The sequence below is a fragment of the Pan paniscus genome, chromosome X, assembly GCF_029289425.2.
Source record: "Pan paniscus chromosome X, NHGRI_mPanPan1-v2.0_pri, whole genome shotgun sequence".
NCBI classification, from domain to species: Eukaryota; Metazoa; Chordata; class Mammalia; order Primates; family Hominidae; genus Pan; species Pan paniscus.
In genome coordinates, this window is record NC_073272.2 from 12,004,797 (window position 1) to 12,022,294 (window position 17,498).

The 17,498-nt window shown below is 44.4% G+C and overlaps 1 protein-coding gene across 1 annotated transcript in view; it reads left to right on the forward strand.

Moving 5' to 3' along the window:
• The window catches only part of CLCN4 (chloride voltage-gated channel 4), an 81,561-nt gene that overhangs the window by 46,545 nt on the left and 17,518 nt on the right, over positions 1–17,498 (forward strand). Inside the window, exons 7-11 of the mRNA XM_003811944.5 lie at positions 3,800–4,006; positions 4,138–4,218; positions 5,478–6,023; positions 9,879–10,065; positions 11,081–11,479. Of these exons, the coding sequence (XP_003811992.1) occupies positions 3,800–4,006; positions 4,138–4,218; positions 5,478–6,023; positions 9,879–10,065; positions 11,081–11,479 (1,420 nt within the window). The remainder of the gene's footprint in view (positions 1–3,799; positions 4,007–4,137; positions 4,219–5,477; positions 6,024–9,878; positions 10,066–11,080; positions 11,480–17,498) is intronic.

The window sequence follows — 17,498 nt, forward strand, 5'->3', positions numbered from 1 at the left end:
TCCCAGCTACTCTGGGGACTGAGGTGAGAGGATCACTTGAGCCCAGGAAATTGAGACTGCAGTGAGCTGTGATTGTGCCACTGTACTCCAGCCTGGGTGACAGAGCCAGACCCTGCCTCAAAAAAAAAAAAAAAAAGAGTGAATACTCAGCTTTTGTTGCACGTGGGACTTGAGAGAGAACTGGGTAAGGGTGTCCTCTTTCTACTTGCTTCCTTTTGTCAGTAGGACCACTGTCGTGTCAACTATATGAGAAATCATACCCTCTCAGAACTTACTCTGTGTTGATGTTTCAGTTTATTAAAAAACATAAAACATAAACACTCTTACAAATATTTATTTATCGGAAAGAGTTCTGGTTTTCAGGTTAACACCAGCAAGTCACAAATCCGCTGCAGTACATCTCGTTAAAGCCCTGCTCACTTCAGTCTCTATGAATTCAAATTAAAGCAAGTGATTGGATTTTGCCATCTACTGGGAATGAATTTGTCTTCTTTAGTCCCTAATTTGATCATGAGAATTTTATAAAATCATGTTAGAGAATTACAAAATACCTATTACATTGTTCAATTCACCACATGTCATGGCTGGCAAAGGCTCAGGTAATTTAGATGCTTGTAATTTTCTAAATGGTATTACACTTTTAAACTATACCCTTGGGTCCAAATCCACATTAACTAACTGACAAAAAATTATAGATAATTTTATTTGAGGCAACACAAAAGGGCAGAATTGTGGCAGGCGTAATAAAACATCCCTTAAATAAAGGGATCTGAGATCCCAGAGCACGGGCTCAATTAAGCTAACTACCACTAGTTAAGGACGGGTCTAACCACCACTAGTTTGTCTGCCACGAGTTCAAGGCAAGTTCAGGAAACACCATCTGACTGTATAGCTAGGAGACCTTGCACATGTTCTGTAGGAAGGAGCTCACTGAGTCCTTCAGGAACATACACACTCTTGGATGAGCTCACTTCATGACCCTCCCCAAATCGCCCAAGGTGACATGATGCTCAGTAGAAGGACCTGGTGAAAGAACAAAGAGTGTTTCACGGCTCTCCCTTAAATACTGTATTGAGAAATAAGGAATCTCTGTGCTGCTCTTTTCAGGAATCAAGCAGTGCTCTCCACCTGGGCTGCATTTTAGAATCACCTACGGAGGCTGTAAAAATCCTCATACCCTGGATGCACCTCAGACCAATTATATCAAATCTCTGGGGTGAGAGCCAGTCAGCAGTGTTTTCTAATTCCCCAGGTGACTCTGATGAGTGCCACGGTTGCGAACGACTGTAATAGCTATTTGAGAAACTGATTACTTGGCAGAGCAATGCCCACAAGGAGGTGTTTTGAAGTTATATAAATAACACTGACAAGAGATAACCTTGTCCCATTATGTATTACATAATGGGAAAACCAGAAATTGACCACAGATTTCATTGACTGATTCACTTGGTGTCTAATTAATCTGTGATTACAGGCTTGTAAGTTGCTAACCCAGCAGTAAACATTCAGTCCATTTCAGCCAATTAGGGGACGGGTTGGAGGTAGAAAAGTTGTTTGATCATTGATGATGCTTCTATATCTAAGAGAATACCATTTTGGCAGGGGAGAGGCCCTTGGTGTATGAAGTTAATCACTGTGATAGGCACCCAGTTGAATTCTAAAAGCATTAGGCAAAGACTCAAGTGAACGTTTAGGAAGAAAGCCATTATTTGGTGTTTATAAAATGCAGCAGGTCTGGAAATGGAGCAAGATAACACTCCCTATAGTCAAAGTCCTTTACAATAAAAGAGGGTAGGATTTGATAGAAGAGAAGGGGTCATGATGGATTCAAACATCTTTACATCCCCCAAACATATATCATTGGAATGTTGAGCGTCTTCTTCATTTTCTACTGTTGTATTAAGCATATTTTCAAACATACAGAAAAGTTGAAAGAATTGGACAGTAAAAATTCATTAATTCATTGCCTCCAGCAGGGGTTGGCAAACTTTTCCTATAAAAGAAAGAGAGTCAATATATTAGGCCTTGGAGGCCAATGGGCAAGATGGAGCAACTATTCTCACCAGAAAGCTAGTAGTCTTTTTTTTTTTTTTTTTTTTTACATACTACTTTTAAAAATGTTAAAACTACACTCAGCTCGTGGGTCATACAAAAATAGGTAGTGGGCCAGATTTGGACCACAGTCTGTAGTTTGTCAACCCCTGACCTAAAGTTCAACTGTCATTTTGCTCTTGTAGGGGCAAACACCTTTTTAGGGGTTTGCGGCTGGGCCTGCGAATTAAATTGACATATAAGACAGATCAACAGGAGAAAAGCATACATGTTTATTTAATGAATTTTACATGACATGGGAGCCTTCATAAGGAGTGAAGACCCAAAGATGAAGTTAGGGTTGAATACTTATGTGCTGAATTGGACGAGTAGTAATCTATGAAAGTGTGACGAGGCAGAGGAGCCTGGGCTGGGGGGTTAGCTGGGTGAAGTGGCCAGGAGGATGAGGGTTAGTCTAACAAGGTTGGTTCGTGCAGATTTCCCTCAGCCTCAACTTCCTGTCTTTGATGATAAGAATGATGCTTCCTTCTAGTATCGGAAGGGCATCTTTCACATGGGAATTTCATCTCCAGCTTTTAAGAAACAAAATGGGCCAGTTGCGGTGGCTCATGCCTGTAATCCCAGCACTTTGGGAGGCCAAGGCGGGCGGATCACAAGGTCAGGAGATCGAGACCATCCTGGCTAACACGGTGAAACCCCATCTCTACTAAAAGTACAAAAAATTAGCCGGGCATGATGGCGGGTGACTGTAGTCCCAGCTACTCAGGAGGCTGAGGCAGGAGAATGGCGTGAACCCAGGAGGCAGAGCTTGCAGTGAGCCGAGACCACACCACTGCACTCCAGCCTGGGCAACAGTGCAAGACTCCATCTCAAAAAAAAAAAAAAAAAGAAAAAGAAACAGAATGGTCAGGTGATGTTCTTGCACCTGCTGTTTTTCAAGAGCCTTTAACCCAAAATAGTCAGTTTGCCAGAGTGGCATATTTTGGGGTGGCATATTCCTTTTTTTTTTTTTTTTTGAAACAGGATCTTGCTCTGTCACCCAGGCTACAGTGTAGTGGCACGATCACGGCTCACTGCAGCCTTGACCTTCCGGGCTCAAGTGATTCTCCTACCTCAGCCTCCCAAGTAGCTAGGACCACAGGTGCATGCCATCATGCCAAGCTAATTTTAATTTCTTTTTTTTTTCTTTGCAGAGATGGGGTCTCTCTATGTTGCCCAGGCTGGTTTTGAACTCCTGGGCTCAAGCGATCCTCCCACCTTGGCCTCCCAAAGTGCTGGGATTACAGGTGTGAGCCACTGTGCCCAGCCTGGGGCAGCATATTCTTAACTACTTCACTCTCCTTGCCTTGTCACATAGTCAACCAGCTCTCCATCTCTTAATCTAGGATATATTTCAGAGTCAAAAGTTAACAGTTAACATCAATAGGTACATGTCTCTTCTCAACATAACAAAAGGTAATGTGAACAGGATAAAATGCCATAAATCAAGTGAGACCTTGTTAATGATTTATTCAGTCCTCTTTAGGATCTTTTGGTACTCTAGGACTCCTTACGATTTACCATGCATTGAGTTTTTAATATTTCAGTTAATATAAAATTATAGTTAAATCAAAAATGAAAATGGTTTCTGTTCCATGCTATTGAGTGAATCTAAACTTTGAACGTGGCTCTCAGAGGAATTATAGCTCTTTTCCTAGCCATGGATTGAAGGAGTTCATTCCCTCTTGTTCTCCATCCTCTGTTTCAGATAAAGACCATTTTGAGCGGCTTTATCATCAGGGGCTACTTGGGGAAGTGGACCCTGCTAATCAAGACAGTCACGCTGGTGCTGGTAGTGTCCTCCGGTCTGAGCCTTGGGAAGGAAGGGCCGCTAGTGCACGTGGCTTGTTGCTGTGGCAACTTCTTCAGCAGCCTTTTCTCCAAGTACAGCAAGAATGAGGGCAAGAGGCGGGAGGTGAGCCAGCTCAGCTTCCATCTGCAGCGAAACTTTCTTCTCAAAGCCCCCTCCTGCTGTCTGACTTGCAGGTTTGCACGTTTGTTTTCATGGAAGGCCTTGAAGCTTATGTAGAACTATTTGTTTTGTAGGTGCTTTCAGCTGCAGCGGCTGCTGGAGTCTCTGTTGCCTTTGGTGCACCAATTGGAGGCGTGCTTTTCAGTCTAGAAGAGGTGAGAATGGGCAGCTGAGGGAATTCGTGATTTTGAGCAGCAAGGCCCGTTGAGGGTTAGAATCAAAGAAGTATTGGATAAGATTCCGGCAGTTAATTAAGGAGCCACAATTTCCACTGTTTTTTGTTTTTGTTTTTGTTTTTGTTTTTTTTGAGACTGAGTCTCACTCTGTCACCCAGGCTGCAGTGCAATGGCGCAATCTTGGCTCACTACAACCTCCGCTTCCCGGGTTGAAGCAATTCTCCTGTCCCAGCCTCCTGAGTAGCTGGGACTATAGGTGCACGCCACCACGCCTGGCTCATTTTTGTGTTTTTAGTAGAGATGGGGGTTTCACCATATTGGTCAGGCTGGTCTTGAACTCCTGACCTCAGGTGATCCACCTGCCTCGGCCTCCCAAAGTACTGGGATTACAGGCGTGAGCCACAATACCCGGCCACCACCGATAAATTCCTGTTTTCAAGTATTGTTTCAAAAATTGCCAAGGTGATTTTTTAAAAAGATTTACAGTATTCTCCCTCTCATAACCAACTTAATTAAGCATTTTTGATTTTGGTAACCCAAATGGGTTATTCCAGGGGTTGGCAAACGTTTCTGTAAAAGGCCAGGTAGTAAATGTTTTTGGTTTTGTGGGCCATACAATTTCTGTTGTAGCTGTTCAGCTCTGCTGTCAGAGCATGAAAGCAGCTGTGAACAATACGTACACAAATGGGCATGTCTGCATTTCCATAGATGTTTCCTTATGGGCACTGAAATTTGAATTTTATGGTTTTCACATGTCACAAAATATTGTTCTTCTTTTGAATATTTCAAATCAAAAGATTTTTTCGCCTTTTTCAATCAATTAAAAATGTAAAAACCATTCTTAACTCATGTGCCATACAAATGCATTCACTGGGCTGCACGTGACTTGCAGCCCAGAGTTTTCCAAACCCTGATCTACTCTGTTTTCTGTAGAATCCAATCCAGAGGTTTACTTGCTTCTAGGGGAGTCTCTGTGCCATGAACAGAATTATGATTAAATACTTTTCTCTTAAAAATATAGCCCAAACCCACCTTGATTAGTGTCCATTCCACTTCTAGACATAGTTAGATTCCTCCAGGTATCTTTGCTGATGCGTTTTGGTCACATTAAGTCCAGGCTCATGGAATGAGTGTGTCCACTCTTGGACTTAGAGTGTGACTTTCCTGCCAACCAGAGGGCTTGGCTCTGAGCAGCTCTTTCTCCGGCCAGTCTTTAATTTTCCACTTTTTCATCTCAGGTCAGTTACTACTTTCCCCTGAAGACCTTGTGGAGGTCATTTTTCGCAGCCCTGGTGGCGGCCTTTACGCTGAGATCCATCAATCCCTTTGGGAATAGCCGTCTTGTTCTCTTTTATGTGGAATACCACACGCCCTGGTACATGGCTGAACTCTTCCCCTTCATCCTGCTTGGGGTCTTCGGGGGCTTGTGGGGAACGCTCTTCATCCGCTGCAACATCGCCTGGTGCAGGAGGCGCAAGACCACCAGGCTGGGGAAGTACCCGGTGCTGGAGGTCATTGTGGTGACTGCCATCACTGCCATCATTGCCTACCCCAATCCCTACACACGCCAGAGCACCAGCGAGCTCATTTCTGAGCTGTTCAATGACTGTGGAGCCCTTGAGTCTTCCCAGCTCTGTGACTACATCAATGACCCCAACATGACTCGGCCTGTGGATGACATTCCAGACCGGCCGGCTGGTGTCGGTGTTTACACGGCCATGTGGCAGCTGGCCCTGGCACTGATCTTCAAAATCGTCGTTACCATATTTACCTTTGGCATGAAGGTAAGTGAAAGGGAAGGAAGATGGGGTGGGGACCCATGTCCTTCTGGGGACAGCACCCTACTCTCTAAAATAAAATTGCGGTGGGAAAAAAAGGGGAACTGGCCTTTCTTGAATGTTCTCATGTGCCAGGCACTTGACATTCCTTTAATCAATAGGAAATAACTTCTAATAAACAATAAGCTTATGAAATAGAGATTTTAATCCCATTTTACAACTGAGGAAACTAAGGCTCTGAGATCTTAAGTGGCTTGATCAGACCCACAGCTTATGGGAGACAGAGCTAGGCATCAAACCCACTTCACACATTCCCAGAACAGGTGGTGGTGACCACAGGTTTCCTGCCGCTGGCCAGGTGATGCCAGGTGGTGGAAAAAGCCCAGGTTTGGCTCAGTTTGGCTCAGTAAACATGCATTGAGTATCAGCTGTATCTTAGGCATCGTGCTAAGTCTGAGGGATACAGAACCCAAACAGAAAGCTGCCCTTGCAGAGCACACAGCTCTGGGAGAAAGAGATGCAGACCTGGAGTTCTGACATTGTGATGAGCACCACGCTGGTATGACGGGAGCACAGAGTGAGTGTGTCCCCCGTCTGGGTAGGGCTGGGCATGACAGGGGCTCTTTGCACACATCCTCTTTGAAGAACAGAGCTGTGGATGACAGCACATGCTTTCTTTTCCTCCTCCCTCCCTCCCTCCCTTCCCTTCTCTTCCCTCCCCTTCCCTTCCCTTTTCCCTTTTCCCTTTCCCCTTCCCCCTTTCCCCTTTCCCCCTTCCCTTCCCTTCCTTTCCCCCTTCCGTTCCCTTCCTTTCGTCTTGTTCCCAGGCTGGAATACAGTGGCATGATCACAGCTCACTGCAGCCTCAACCTCCTGGGCTCAAATGATCCTCCCATCTCAGCCTCCCAAGTAGCTGGGATCATAGGCGTGAACCACCACACTTGGTGATTTTTAAAAAATTTTTGTACAGATGAGGCTCTTGCTGTGTTGCCCTGGCTGGTCCCAAACTCCCAGGCTCCAGTGATCCTCCTGCCTCAGCCTCCCAAAGTGCTGGGATCATAGGCATGAGCCACCACACCACACCCAACAGCACATGCCTTCATTACTCTTGTTCCTAAAGCCAGAGAAGAGACAGCTGGTTTCCTCTTTCATTGTGTTAAAATCATTTGTTAAAATCATTATGTTAAAATACTTTAAAAGCCCCTCCTAAAGAACTTTCTTTTATGGAACCTGGGATTTTGTTATTATAGCTTTTTTTTTTTTTTGAAATGAGGTAAAACCCATAAAACATAAATGATCATTTTAAAGTATACAATTCAGTGGCATTACATACATTCACAATATTGTGCAATTAACACCTGTATTTAGTTTTAGAACATTTTCATCCCCCAAACGGAAATCCCATCTCCATTAACAGTCACTCCCCATTTTTCCCTCCTGCAGCCCCGGCAACCACTAATCTGTCTCTAGATTTGCCTATTTTGGACACTTCATATAATATGTGGCCTTTGGTGACTGGCTTTTTTCGTTTAGTGCAATGTTTTCAAGGTTCATTCACATTGTAGCATGTGTCACTACTTCATTTTTATGGCTGAATAGTATTCCATTCTATGGAGATCCCACATTTTGTTTATCCACTCATCCTTTGATGGACATTTGTGTTGTTTCCACCTTTTGGCTATTATGAATAATGCTCTCATTACTTACTTAAAGAAACTTTTATTAGAGTATATCGTTCATATAGAGAAGTGTACAGCTTGATGGAGTTTCATAAAACACACAGACACACCTGTGTAACCAGCACCCAGGACCAGAAGCAGAACATTACCCACCTCCCAGAGCCCCCTTTTGTGTTCCATTACTATTGCTTTCTGTGTGGCATTTCTATGAATTGTCTTTTAATTTTATTTATTTTTATTTAAAATATAAAATAGAGACCAAGCTCCCTATGTTTCCCAGGCTGGTCTTAAACCCCTGAGCTCCAGTGATCCTCCTGCTTTGGCCTCCCAAAGTGCTAGGATTACACACATGCGCCATTGTGCCCTGCCTGAATTGTCTTTTTTTTTTTTTTTTTTTTGAGACAGGGTCTCACTCTGTTGTCCAGGCTGGAGTGCAGTGGCACAATCATGGGTCACTGCAGCCTCGACCTTCTGGGCTCAAGTGATCCTCCTGCCTCAGCCCACTGGGACTACAGACACGTGCCACCATGCCCAGCTGACTTTTGTATTTTTTGTAGAGATGGTGTCTTGCCATGTTGACCAGGCTGGTCTGGAACTCCTGGGCTCAAGTGATCCGCCTGCCTTGGCCTCCCAAAGTGTTAGAATTACAGGCGTGAGCCATCACACCCAGCCTGAATTGTCTTTTTTTTTTTAAAAAAAATTTAATGGTCGGGCATGGTGGCTCATGCCTGTAATCCAAGCACTTTGGGAGGCCAAGGTGGGTGGATCACTTGAGGTCAGGAGTTCAAGACCAGCCTGGCTAATATAGTGAAACCCCATTTCTTCTAAAAATACAAAAATTAGCTGGGCGTGGTGACACACGCCTGTGGTCCCAGCTACTCGGGAGGCTGAGGCATAAGAATCACTTGAACGCAGGAGGCAGAGGCTGCAGTGAGCCGAGATCATGCCACTGCACACGGGCCTGGGCGACAGAGCGAGATTCCGTCTCAAAAAAAAAAAAAAAAGAAAAAAATTCTAAGAAGTTGTTTACTTGAGTGTGTCATAGTGGTCAAATACAAACCTGAATTTGGGCCTTAAGAACAAGGATGAGTAGGCCTTATTAAACAGCTGGCTGTCTCTGATCTGTCATCTCCTAGCAAAGGGATTTGCTTTCATGTCTCAGGAAGATGCTGGTAACATTTTATGATGCTTGCTGAGAAAAGTCTCCTTTGATGTTACAGGGATATAAATGATGTAGAATAAGGGGAAGCTCAGAAAGGAACGATTTCCTAAGGAGTATTCTGACTCTAGAAATCACACCCAAGGATCCAAACTTCACTTGAATTAGGTTAAAGTTCTGCTTCCATCCTCAGATGGGTAACCACCTGGGGCTGGCTGGCATCATTGCAGCTGCTGCCCATGGTCAGCGGTCACGTGTCATTTCAGCAAACACAGGGAGTCAGGCTTGTTCTATAGTACATGTGTGGTCATTAGATAAACTAAAATGTATCTTCATCCAGCAGGGTAGAGAACACGCTGGTACCAAGATCTTTTAGTTTACATTCTATTTGTTTGCTGCCCCTATCCTGGCTTGAAAATATTCAGAATACTTATTAGAAAATGTACTTCATTAGGAAGAGGGAATTGCCTCCCTCGTCTCTCTCTGACTGGTATTCAGCCACCACCTACTAGAGAGGGCAGGGAGCCATTGAAGTGCTTTCTGGAAGATCCAGGGTGGCTGCAATGATGGACTTAGCTTCTTTATTTTACCTGGGAGCAGTCGCAGGCCCTTCTTTTCCATTTTCATGCTGTGGCTTGACATTTAATTTTAAAAGCCATTCTGAATGACATGGCAAGGGGAGAGAGAAAGTGATGTCTCAAGTGACAGATGCTCACTTTGAATGTTATTTGCAGTGGGGCTTATCATTCTTTAATCCACAGCAGGCAAACCCAGCCAGCTTTTGAAGGAGAGGGAATCAAAGTATAAAATTGCGTTCTCTCTAAGTTGCAGTAGATATGACTGACTAGGCAGGTCAAATTATTTGTCCCACCTTTCCCCAGCTGACCTATTTTGCAGAGTTGCACCTCCTCTGAAGACTGAAGCTAAATGCAAGCCCGTCGAGGGGGAATGTGTTTCTTGGGGGTTGTGAAGCGGGGACTTGGTCTTTTTCCCTCATGTTGCTTTTCTCTGTGTCTCCTCAAGATCCCGTCGGGCCTCTTCATCCCCAGCATGGCTGTGGGCGCGATAGCAGGCAGGATGGTGGGAATTGGCGTGGAGCAGCTGGCCTACCATCACCATGACTGGATCATCTTCAGGAACTGGTGCAGACCCGGTGCAGACTGTGTCACGCCAGGGCTGTACGCAATGGTGGGAGCTGCGGCCTGCCTCGGTACGACCATGGGTGGGGCAGGGAGGGGGACCGGGGAACTAATCTGCCTTAGAGGACTGCCAAGAAGGAAGACATGGACTTGAACATTTTCTTTACTCAGGATAGGCTGGGTTGTGTGGCTATAACAAGTAAACCCCTAAATCACAATGGCTTAACGCACCAAGGCTATGTCTCGCTCACTATGCACACACACAAACAGATGCCCTCAACTTATGATGGGGTTAACATCCTGATAAATGCATCATAAACTGAAAATATTATAAGTTGAAAATGCATTGAATACACCTAACCTACCAAACATTGTAGCTTAGCTTAGCCTACCTTAAACATGTTCAGAACACTTACATTTGCCTACATCTGGGCACAATCATCTAACACAAAGCCTATTTTATAATGAAGTTGAATATCTCTTGTAATTTATTGAATATTGTACTGGAAGTGAGAAACAGATGGTTGCCTGTGTACTTGAGGCATGGTTTCTACTGAATGCCTGTTGCTTTTGTACCACGGAAAGTTGCAAAATTGTAAGTTAAACCATCGTAAGTCAGGGACTGTCTGTAAATAAAAATCTTGGTTTAGCAGAAGGCGCTTCTCCACCTAATCATTCAGGGGCACAAAGGTGGGTCTGTCCCCTGTCTATAGTCCTTAAGAATTTCTGTGATATTCTGTTTATGGGGTCCTTGAAGAGCACCATGCTTGCTTAGTCAGAAGCTTGCAGAGCCCATGTAGGATCCACTCACCAAAAAGCTTGTGTGGGCCACAGTGAATAGACAACCCAGGATCCGTCATTGGAGCAGAGGCCCCAGTGAGATGCAACTTCAGGCTCCCCAATGCAAAGCCACATTTGACAGGGCCTGGCCTGGGTTCCAGAGGCCCAGTGTAGGAAGCATGTAGGAGAGTCTGCTTGGAACAGGTGTGAGGGGAATTTACAGCCTGTCTGTCATTTTCCCCAAATCATGCTTCCGTGAGCTGCCCGGCTTGCACTTTGGAATCTTACTCCTCCCCTCTGTTGCAGGTGGAGTTACCAGGATGACGGTGTCATTGGTGGTCATCATGTTTGAATTAACGGGGGGTCTGGAGTACATCGTGCCCCTGATGGCAGCGGCTGTGACCAGCAAGTGGGTAGCTGATGCATTTGGGAAAGAAGGCATCTACGAGGCCCACATCCACTTAAATGGGTACCCTTTCCTTGACGTGAAGGACGAGTTTACTCACCGCACACTGGCCACCGACGTCATGCGGCCCCGGCGGGGAGAGCCGCCACTGTCGGTGCTCACCCAGGACAGCATGACTGTCGAGGACGTGGAGACGCTCATCAAGGAGACCGACTACAACGGCTTCCCTGTGGTGGTCTCCAGAGACTCCGAGCGCCTCATTGGATTTGCCCAGAGGAGGGAACTGATTCTTGCAATAAGTGAGTAAAGAGAGGGAAGCTCACATTTTACCAAGAGCCGAATGGCATCCTTTGTACCCCTAACATTATCCAAGATTTTTGAGGTGATGTGCATTAAGCCAGGGGCTCTCAAGCTTTCACATGTCTCTGGGTCACCCAGGGGTCTGGCTCAAAAGCAGATTCTGATTGAGCAGGTCTTGGGTGGGATCCGATACTACATCCCTCACAAGTTCCCCATTAACGCCGATATTGCTGGTCCCCACGTCACACTGTAAGGAAAAAGGCTTTAAACCCAAGTCTTGGGTAGACATTCTTGGTTGCAAAGTGACTGCATGTTTGCAAGCAGCCCCCTGGCCCTGCTCCGCTGCTGCCTTTCAGCAATTGTTGGCTAAAGCTGAGAAGGAAGAGAGGCGACAGCCTGGAGTGGCCCGGGCTGAGCTGTCTCAGAGACTTTCAGGTGTACCAACCATCCGGCTGAGATCACGAGTTCTCTGCCCCAGACACCCCTTGCCACCACACAAGTCTTTTGCTTCACTTTGTGATATGATGTCAGATTCCACAGTTAGAGGCCCTTGTGGGTAAATGTGCAGACATCGCTGAAACCAATTGCGTGAGATTATTTTCCTCTTGTGTTTGAATGACAATCAGCTGCACTGAGGGGCAGGCTGTTGAGTTGGGGGAGGGGAGTATGGGATGATGCCCAGGTCAGGGTGTCCCAACGACAGGTGGATCAGAGAAGCAAGCCCATGGGCCCCATCAGCCGAGGGATGGCTCCAACAGAAGGGTAAACAGGAGGTAGGAGAATTCCTAAGACAGAGGGGCCTAGGGCTGCGGGCTGAGGGCCAGAGGTCTGGTTGTGAGTTGCTGGGACCCCAGGCAAGGAGAAGCTGTGAGCCTTGGAGGGGTAGAGTCCTGCTGGGCCTCAAGGTGGCAGGGGCAAGGACCAGCATAGCACATCCACGGGCACGCTCACCATCCTTGCTCTGTGATCTGTACAACATTCCAGCATCTCATGATAGACCAGGGCCCATGGCGTGGCTCCCATGTGCACACGACAGTTTTACTATATATCTTCTAGAGTATTCTTGAAGCTTGTCAGTGGGACTTTCCCTGGTCTGATGTTGGAATGGCCCACTGTTAATACATTTCCACCAGGCAACTGCTTACTTCTCTCCCTGTCCTTTGTTTCCTGTTTCCAAGGCACCTCCCTTAAACCTCTTCCCAGTGTTACATAGCTTTAAAATATCTTTAAGGCATCTTCATCAAAGGCTTTATAACAATAAGTTGAGATAAGCTATCCTCTCCCATTTTAGCTTGACACTCAAACGTTTTTACCTCCCCCAAAGTAAAAATTGATTTTGTATTTTAGACACCGTAGCAAGTTTGTGCTTAAGTGTTCGGCGATACTTCTCCTTATTATAGGTCCTGTTGCTTAATGGGTAGGTAGGTGCCTTTGTGTAAATATTGCCTTATAAATAATGAGGTTTTTTTAAGGTTAAGTAGGATTGGGTTTGTTTAAAAATACTGTAATCAGCAGCCTTTAAACATTTTTTCATTCCCTAGGATCTTTTAAGCAAAGGTTGAAATTTAAAAACTAAGGTAATAAATGTCACAGAATCTATTATCTATTGTATAGCTCCAGGCACACCTGCTAAGAGGCAGCTTACTAATTTTGCTGAAACCCATTACTGTAATCAAGTGGGAAGCAGTAATTGTCATCAACCAGTTAGAGAAGAAATTTAAGCTTACCAACCAAGTACTCTTCTCGAAGCTATGTTTGGAATGTCTGAAGAGGCACCACACGGTGTAAATACTACCTATATGCTTTCAATCAGACCGATAATAATATAGAAGGTGCTATTTACATGGTTTGTGCAGAGGGAAGGAGTGTTTTGCTCTGAGGAATCAGAAAAGCTGTTTTTCTGGCCTGTGGAAATAGAAGAGTCCCTGTACTCTGGTGGAGAAATACAGGTGCATGACCTGTATTTGAGGAATCTTGTGCCATTTTATGAGTATAGAAATATGACAGCATTTAGCTAGACACTATCCCATGCCAATTTCACTTCCTAGAGGAATTGGGAGCAAAGATTATAGACAGATCCAAGATAGTATGGATCAGAAAAGAAAGGTAAGTGAGGTAAATAAGGATTTTTCTTACATATCATGTTAAAAAATTGTAGCAACTGCTCACATGAAGCTGAAAATGTTTTGTTATGTTTTGGAATGCCAAAGCATGGCGTTATCTTTGTTAGAGAGCACGTCGTTAGCACCACCTAGGCAACGTGACTCTCTTCACCATCATATACTAGCACACGGGGCTGTATGCGACTCTTGCTCAAGTTCCTGGCAAATGGGCCTTTACCTCTCATTGCTCTGCAAATATGAGGACTCGCCTGTACTTAGCAGGGCTCAGGTGCTTCTTGTCTTGAGTTCTGCAGTTAAGTAGAGGTTCAAAGAGGACTCAGTGGGGAGTCACAGAGATGATTAAAGGGTGGAAAGTTAGAGTTTCAGGGAAGAGTTAAGGAAACTCTCAGGTTTTTTTGGTCTGGTGGATGATTTATTAGGCTGGTACAAAAGTAGTTGCGGTTTTTGCCGTTACTTTCAATGGCAAGAACCGCAATTACTTTTGCACCAACCTAATGATTCTCCAGCATGTGGAAGACGCTTAGTTGCAGAAAGGGGTCTACATCCAGCACTGAACAAGAAGCTAAGTGTCAGGTCTGTCAGACAAGGGAGAAAGAGGTTTCTGCCCGGGAGGGCTGTTAGTTACTGGACTAGGTCATGGAGAATAGTCGTGTCATCTACACCTTTCTGTTGGGGATGTGTGTGTGTATATATATATATATATATATATATATATACACACATACACACATAGAGGGACTTCTCCATGCTTTAGTAGACAGACAATAACTTGTAAAACAATCTGCTTTTTCTTCTGTATAATCTTTACTTTTTTATCATATCATCTTTGTACTACTTCTGTGGTTGCTTTCAATTTTCCATTTTAACCTATCTCATTAATTATATCTGTCTTATGGATGCATTTAAAAAAATTTTTTTGAGACAGGGTCTCGCTGTTTCACCCAGGCTGGAGTGCAGTGACGCGATCATAGCTCACTGCAGCCTCCACCCACTGGGCTCAAGCAGTCTTCCTGCTTCAGCCTCCGGAGAAGCTAGGACTACAGGCTTGCACCACCATGCCTGGCTAAGCATTTTTAATTAACAGGATGATAGACTATTACCTCCCTAAAAACACAGTTCAAGTGGGAGTACTCCTCCTCAGCACTGCTGACATTTGGGGCTTGATGATTCTCTGTGCTGGGGCTGTCTTGTGCACTCTTGGGTGTTGAGCAGCATCCCAGGGCTCCACCCACTGGATGTCAGCAGCACTTGCCCTCTCCTATTGTGATAACCAAAAATGTCTTTAGACATTGCCAAATGTCCCCTGAGGGTGGAGGCAGAATTGCTCCCAGTTGAGAACCATTGCTCTAAAGCCACTCAATAGCCTAATGAATATGTGATTATTTCCAATTTTGAAAAATTTCTTGGCCTATCACATAGTTTGTGAAATTTCTCTTACCCATACTTTATTATTTACCATCTCTACATCTGGCATATGAACATATTGCTTCTAGGAAATGGAATGTTGAGTAACCTTAGCAGGTGCTCATAAAATATACATTCCTTTTTTTTTTTTGACTAAGTCTTGCTCTGTTTCCCAGGCTGGAGTGCAGTGGCGACATCTCGGCTCACCTCAGCCTCCACCTCCCAGATTCAAGCAATTCTCCTGCCTCAGCCTCCTGAGTAGATGGGACTACAGGCGCATGCCACCAGGCATGGCTAATTTTTGTATTTTTAGTAGGGACGGAGCTTCACCATGTTGGTCAGGCTGGTCTCGAACTCCTGATCTTAAGTGATCCGCCCACCTCAGCCTCCCAAAGTGCTGGGATTACAGGCATGAGCCACTGTGCCTGGCCTAAAATGTACATTCTTTTTTAAGAGCTGTGGCCACTGAGACTCATTCTAGTAGAATATATGACAAACCTCCTACATTAAAGACAGTTTTAAAAACAGTTTAACTATTTTTAAAACATTTAAAAATGAAGTTTATTACATTTTTTCAAAATGAAAGTAATACACACTCCAAATATTGGGGAAATCAGAAGAAAAAGGAAACATTTAAAAAGCCACCTACATTCTTATCACCAAAGAAGACATGATTGATATTTAGTGCATTTCCTTTTTGTCTTTTAGGTCTTTTAAAAAGATGCATTTTCGGTTGTATTGTTTTGGTTTCTTTTTCAACACAGACTCCCAAGTGTTCCTAGGGTCTGTGGGTCTCTTTTCTTGTAGCACTGGCTCATCCCCTGGGTGAGGAGTTAGTTGGTTTATCCTTTCACACAGGAAATATTTCTTAAGTGTCCACCATGTGCTGATACCATCCTAGAAGCTCAGAGTCCAGGGATGACAGCACACTGCCTCTGCCCTCTGTGAACTTACATGCAGGCATTTTGGTGTCTGATGATTTCTGGTCCAAACTGAGAGCAGATGTTTCACCCTAGTAGAGAATTGCAAAGAGCTTTCTTGCTGGTTCTTCTTCCATTCACAGGCTTTTGCCTGTTCCTAGCACCTCTACCCACAAAGTTTGAAACCTCCTGTAAGTCTGTAATAGAGTTCCAAAGTGGCCTAGCAGAACCTTTCTGAGGAGAGTAGCAGTTGCCACTGTGGGAATAGCAAGGTGCATAGCTCAGGCTTCTGGCTCTGACCCTAGCTGATGCCTATATTTTTGCTTGGCAGTAAATACCTTGTGTGCTTTCCTTCCTGATGCCTCCTATGTGAGATAGGTTCAGTTTTATGTGGCAGGCAGAACCAGATACACTGACATTTAGTAGACCTACTCATCTGTTCATTCATATGTGCATTTGGCAAATATCTGTTTTGTGTCTACTGTGTGTTAGGCATTGTCCGGGCACTGGGGGTGCACTGGTGAGCAAGAGTTCATTGAGCTAGTGGCTGTTAGAATCAGGGCTTCTAATCCAATCAGTAGGTTCAAAGGAGATATAAGCATGTTATTTATTTTATTGTAGCAAGTGGATCGACCATTTATTAAATTGTATTTGGTTTTAGAAGGGGTTCAGCAAATCCATGTCATCAACTCTTGATTGGGGTTTGCAACTTGATCCAATCCTGACATTCACTCAGTGGTTGAAATTGATGGAAATCCTGTTAGTGGGACTTTAAGAGAATCGGCTGGTCTATGGAAATGAGCAAATAAGTGTGTGTTGCCAGTTGCCTCCCTGCCTTGGTGGGTAAGGACAGAATCATCTTGGTTTAGGAGAGAAGTACGTAGTATATATCGAACAGTCTACATTTGAAAACACGTTGTGCCTCAGAGTCGTCTGGTATTTGTGGCAGAATCATACCCCATTTGATGTAACTTGATTTAACCTGACCCATGTAATGTGAAGGCATTTGCCCAGCAGGCCCTCTGTTCCTCTTTTAAACAGAGACCCTTTTTCAGACTCAGCCTGACCCCAAATGCTGCCAGTTTTCCATTAGAGTACTCTATTGCACTAAATGGCCTTAGAGGAGGCAGTTAGAATTTTATTTTTGGAAGAACAATATAGGTGAATAGTAGTCTTTGAGAAGGTAAGAAGTGTATTATGGGAACCAGGATCCATTTTAAAGCAAGCCTTGCTGTACATTTTCCCTAACCTTTTCCCATGAACCAAAAGAAAGATTAAAATTCCAACAGAAGGAAAATCGCCTTGGAGAAATATCTTGAGACCGATGGATTTATTTCATGTGTGACTTAAAATAGCCTGGGTTTCTAGCACCGCGTTAAGCTGTATTTCTAATGAGTTCCTGTTACCCTACTTTTCTTCAGCTTTCTTTCACATGGCTTTTTCTATAGACAGAAATAGGCTAATTGCTACCATAACAGTTTTACTATCTTTCTTTGAGAGATCCACAAAATGGCCCATTTTTAAGACAGGAGATCCGAAGGGTTGAGGGGGGATGCAGCTTTTCTGGGGTT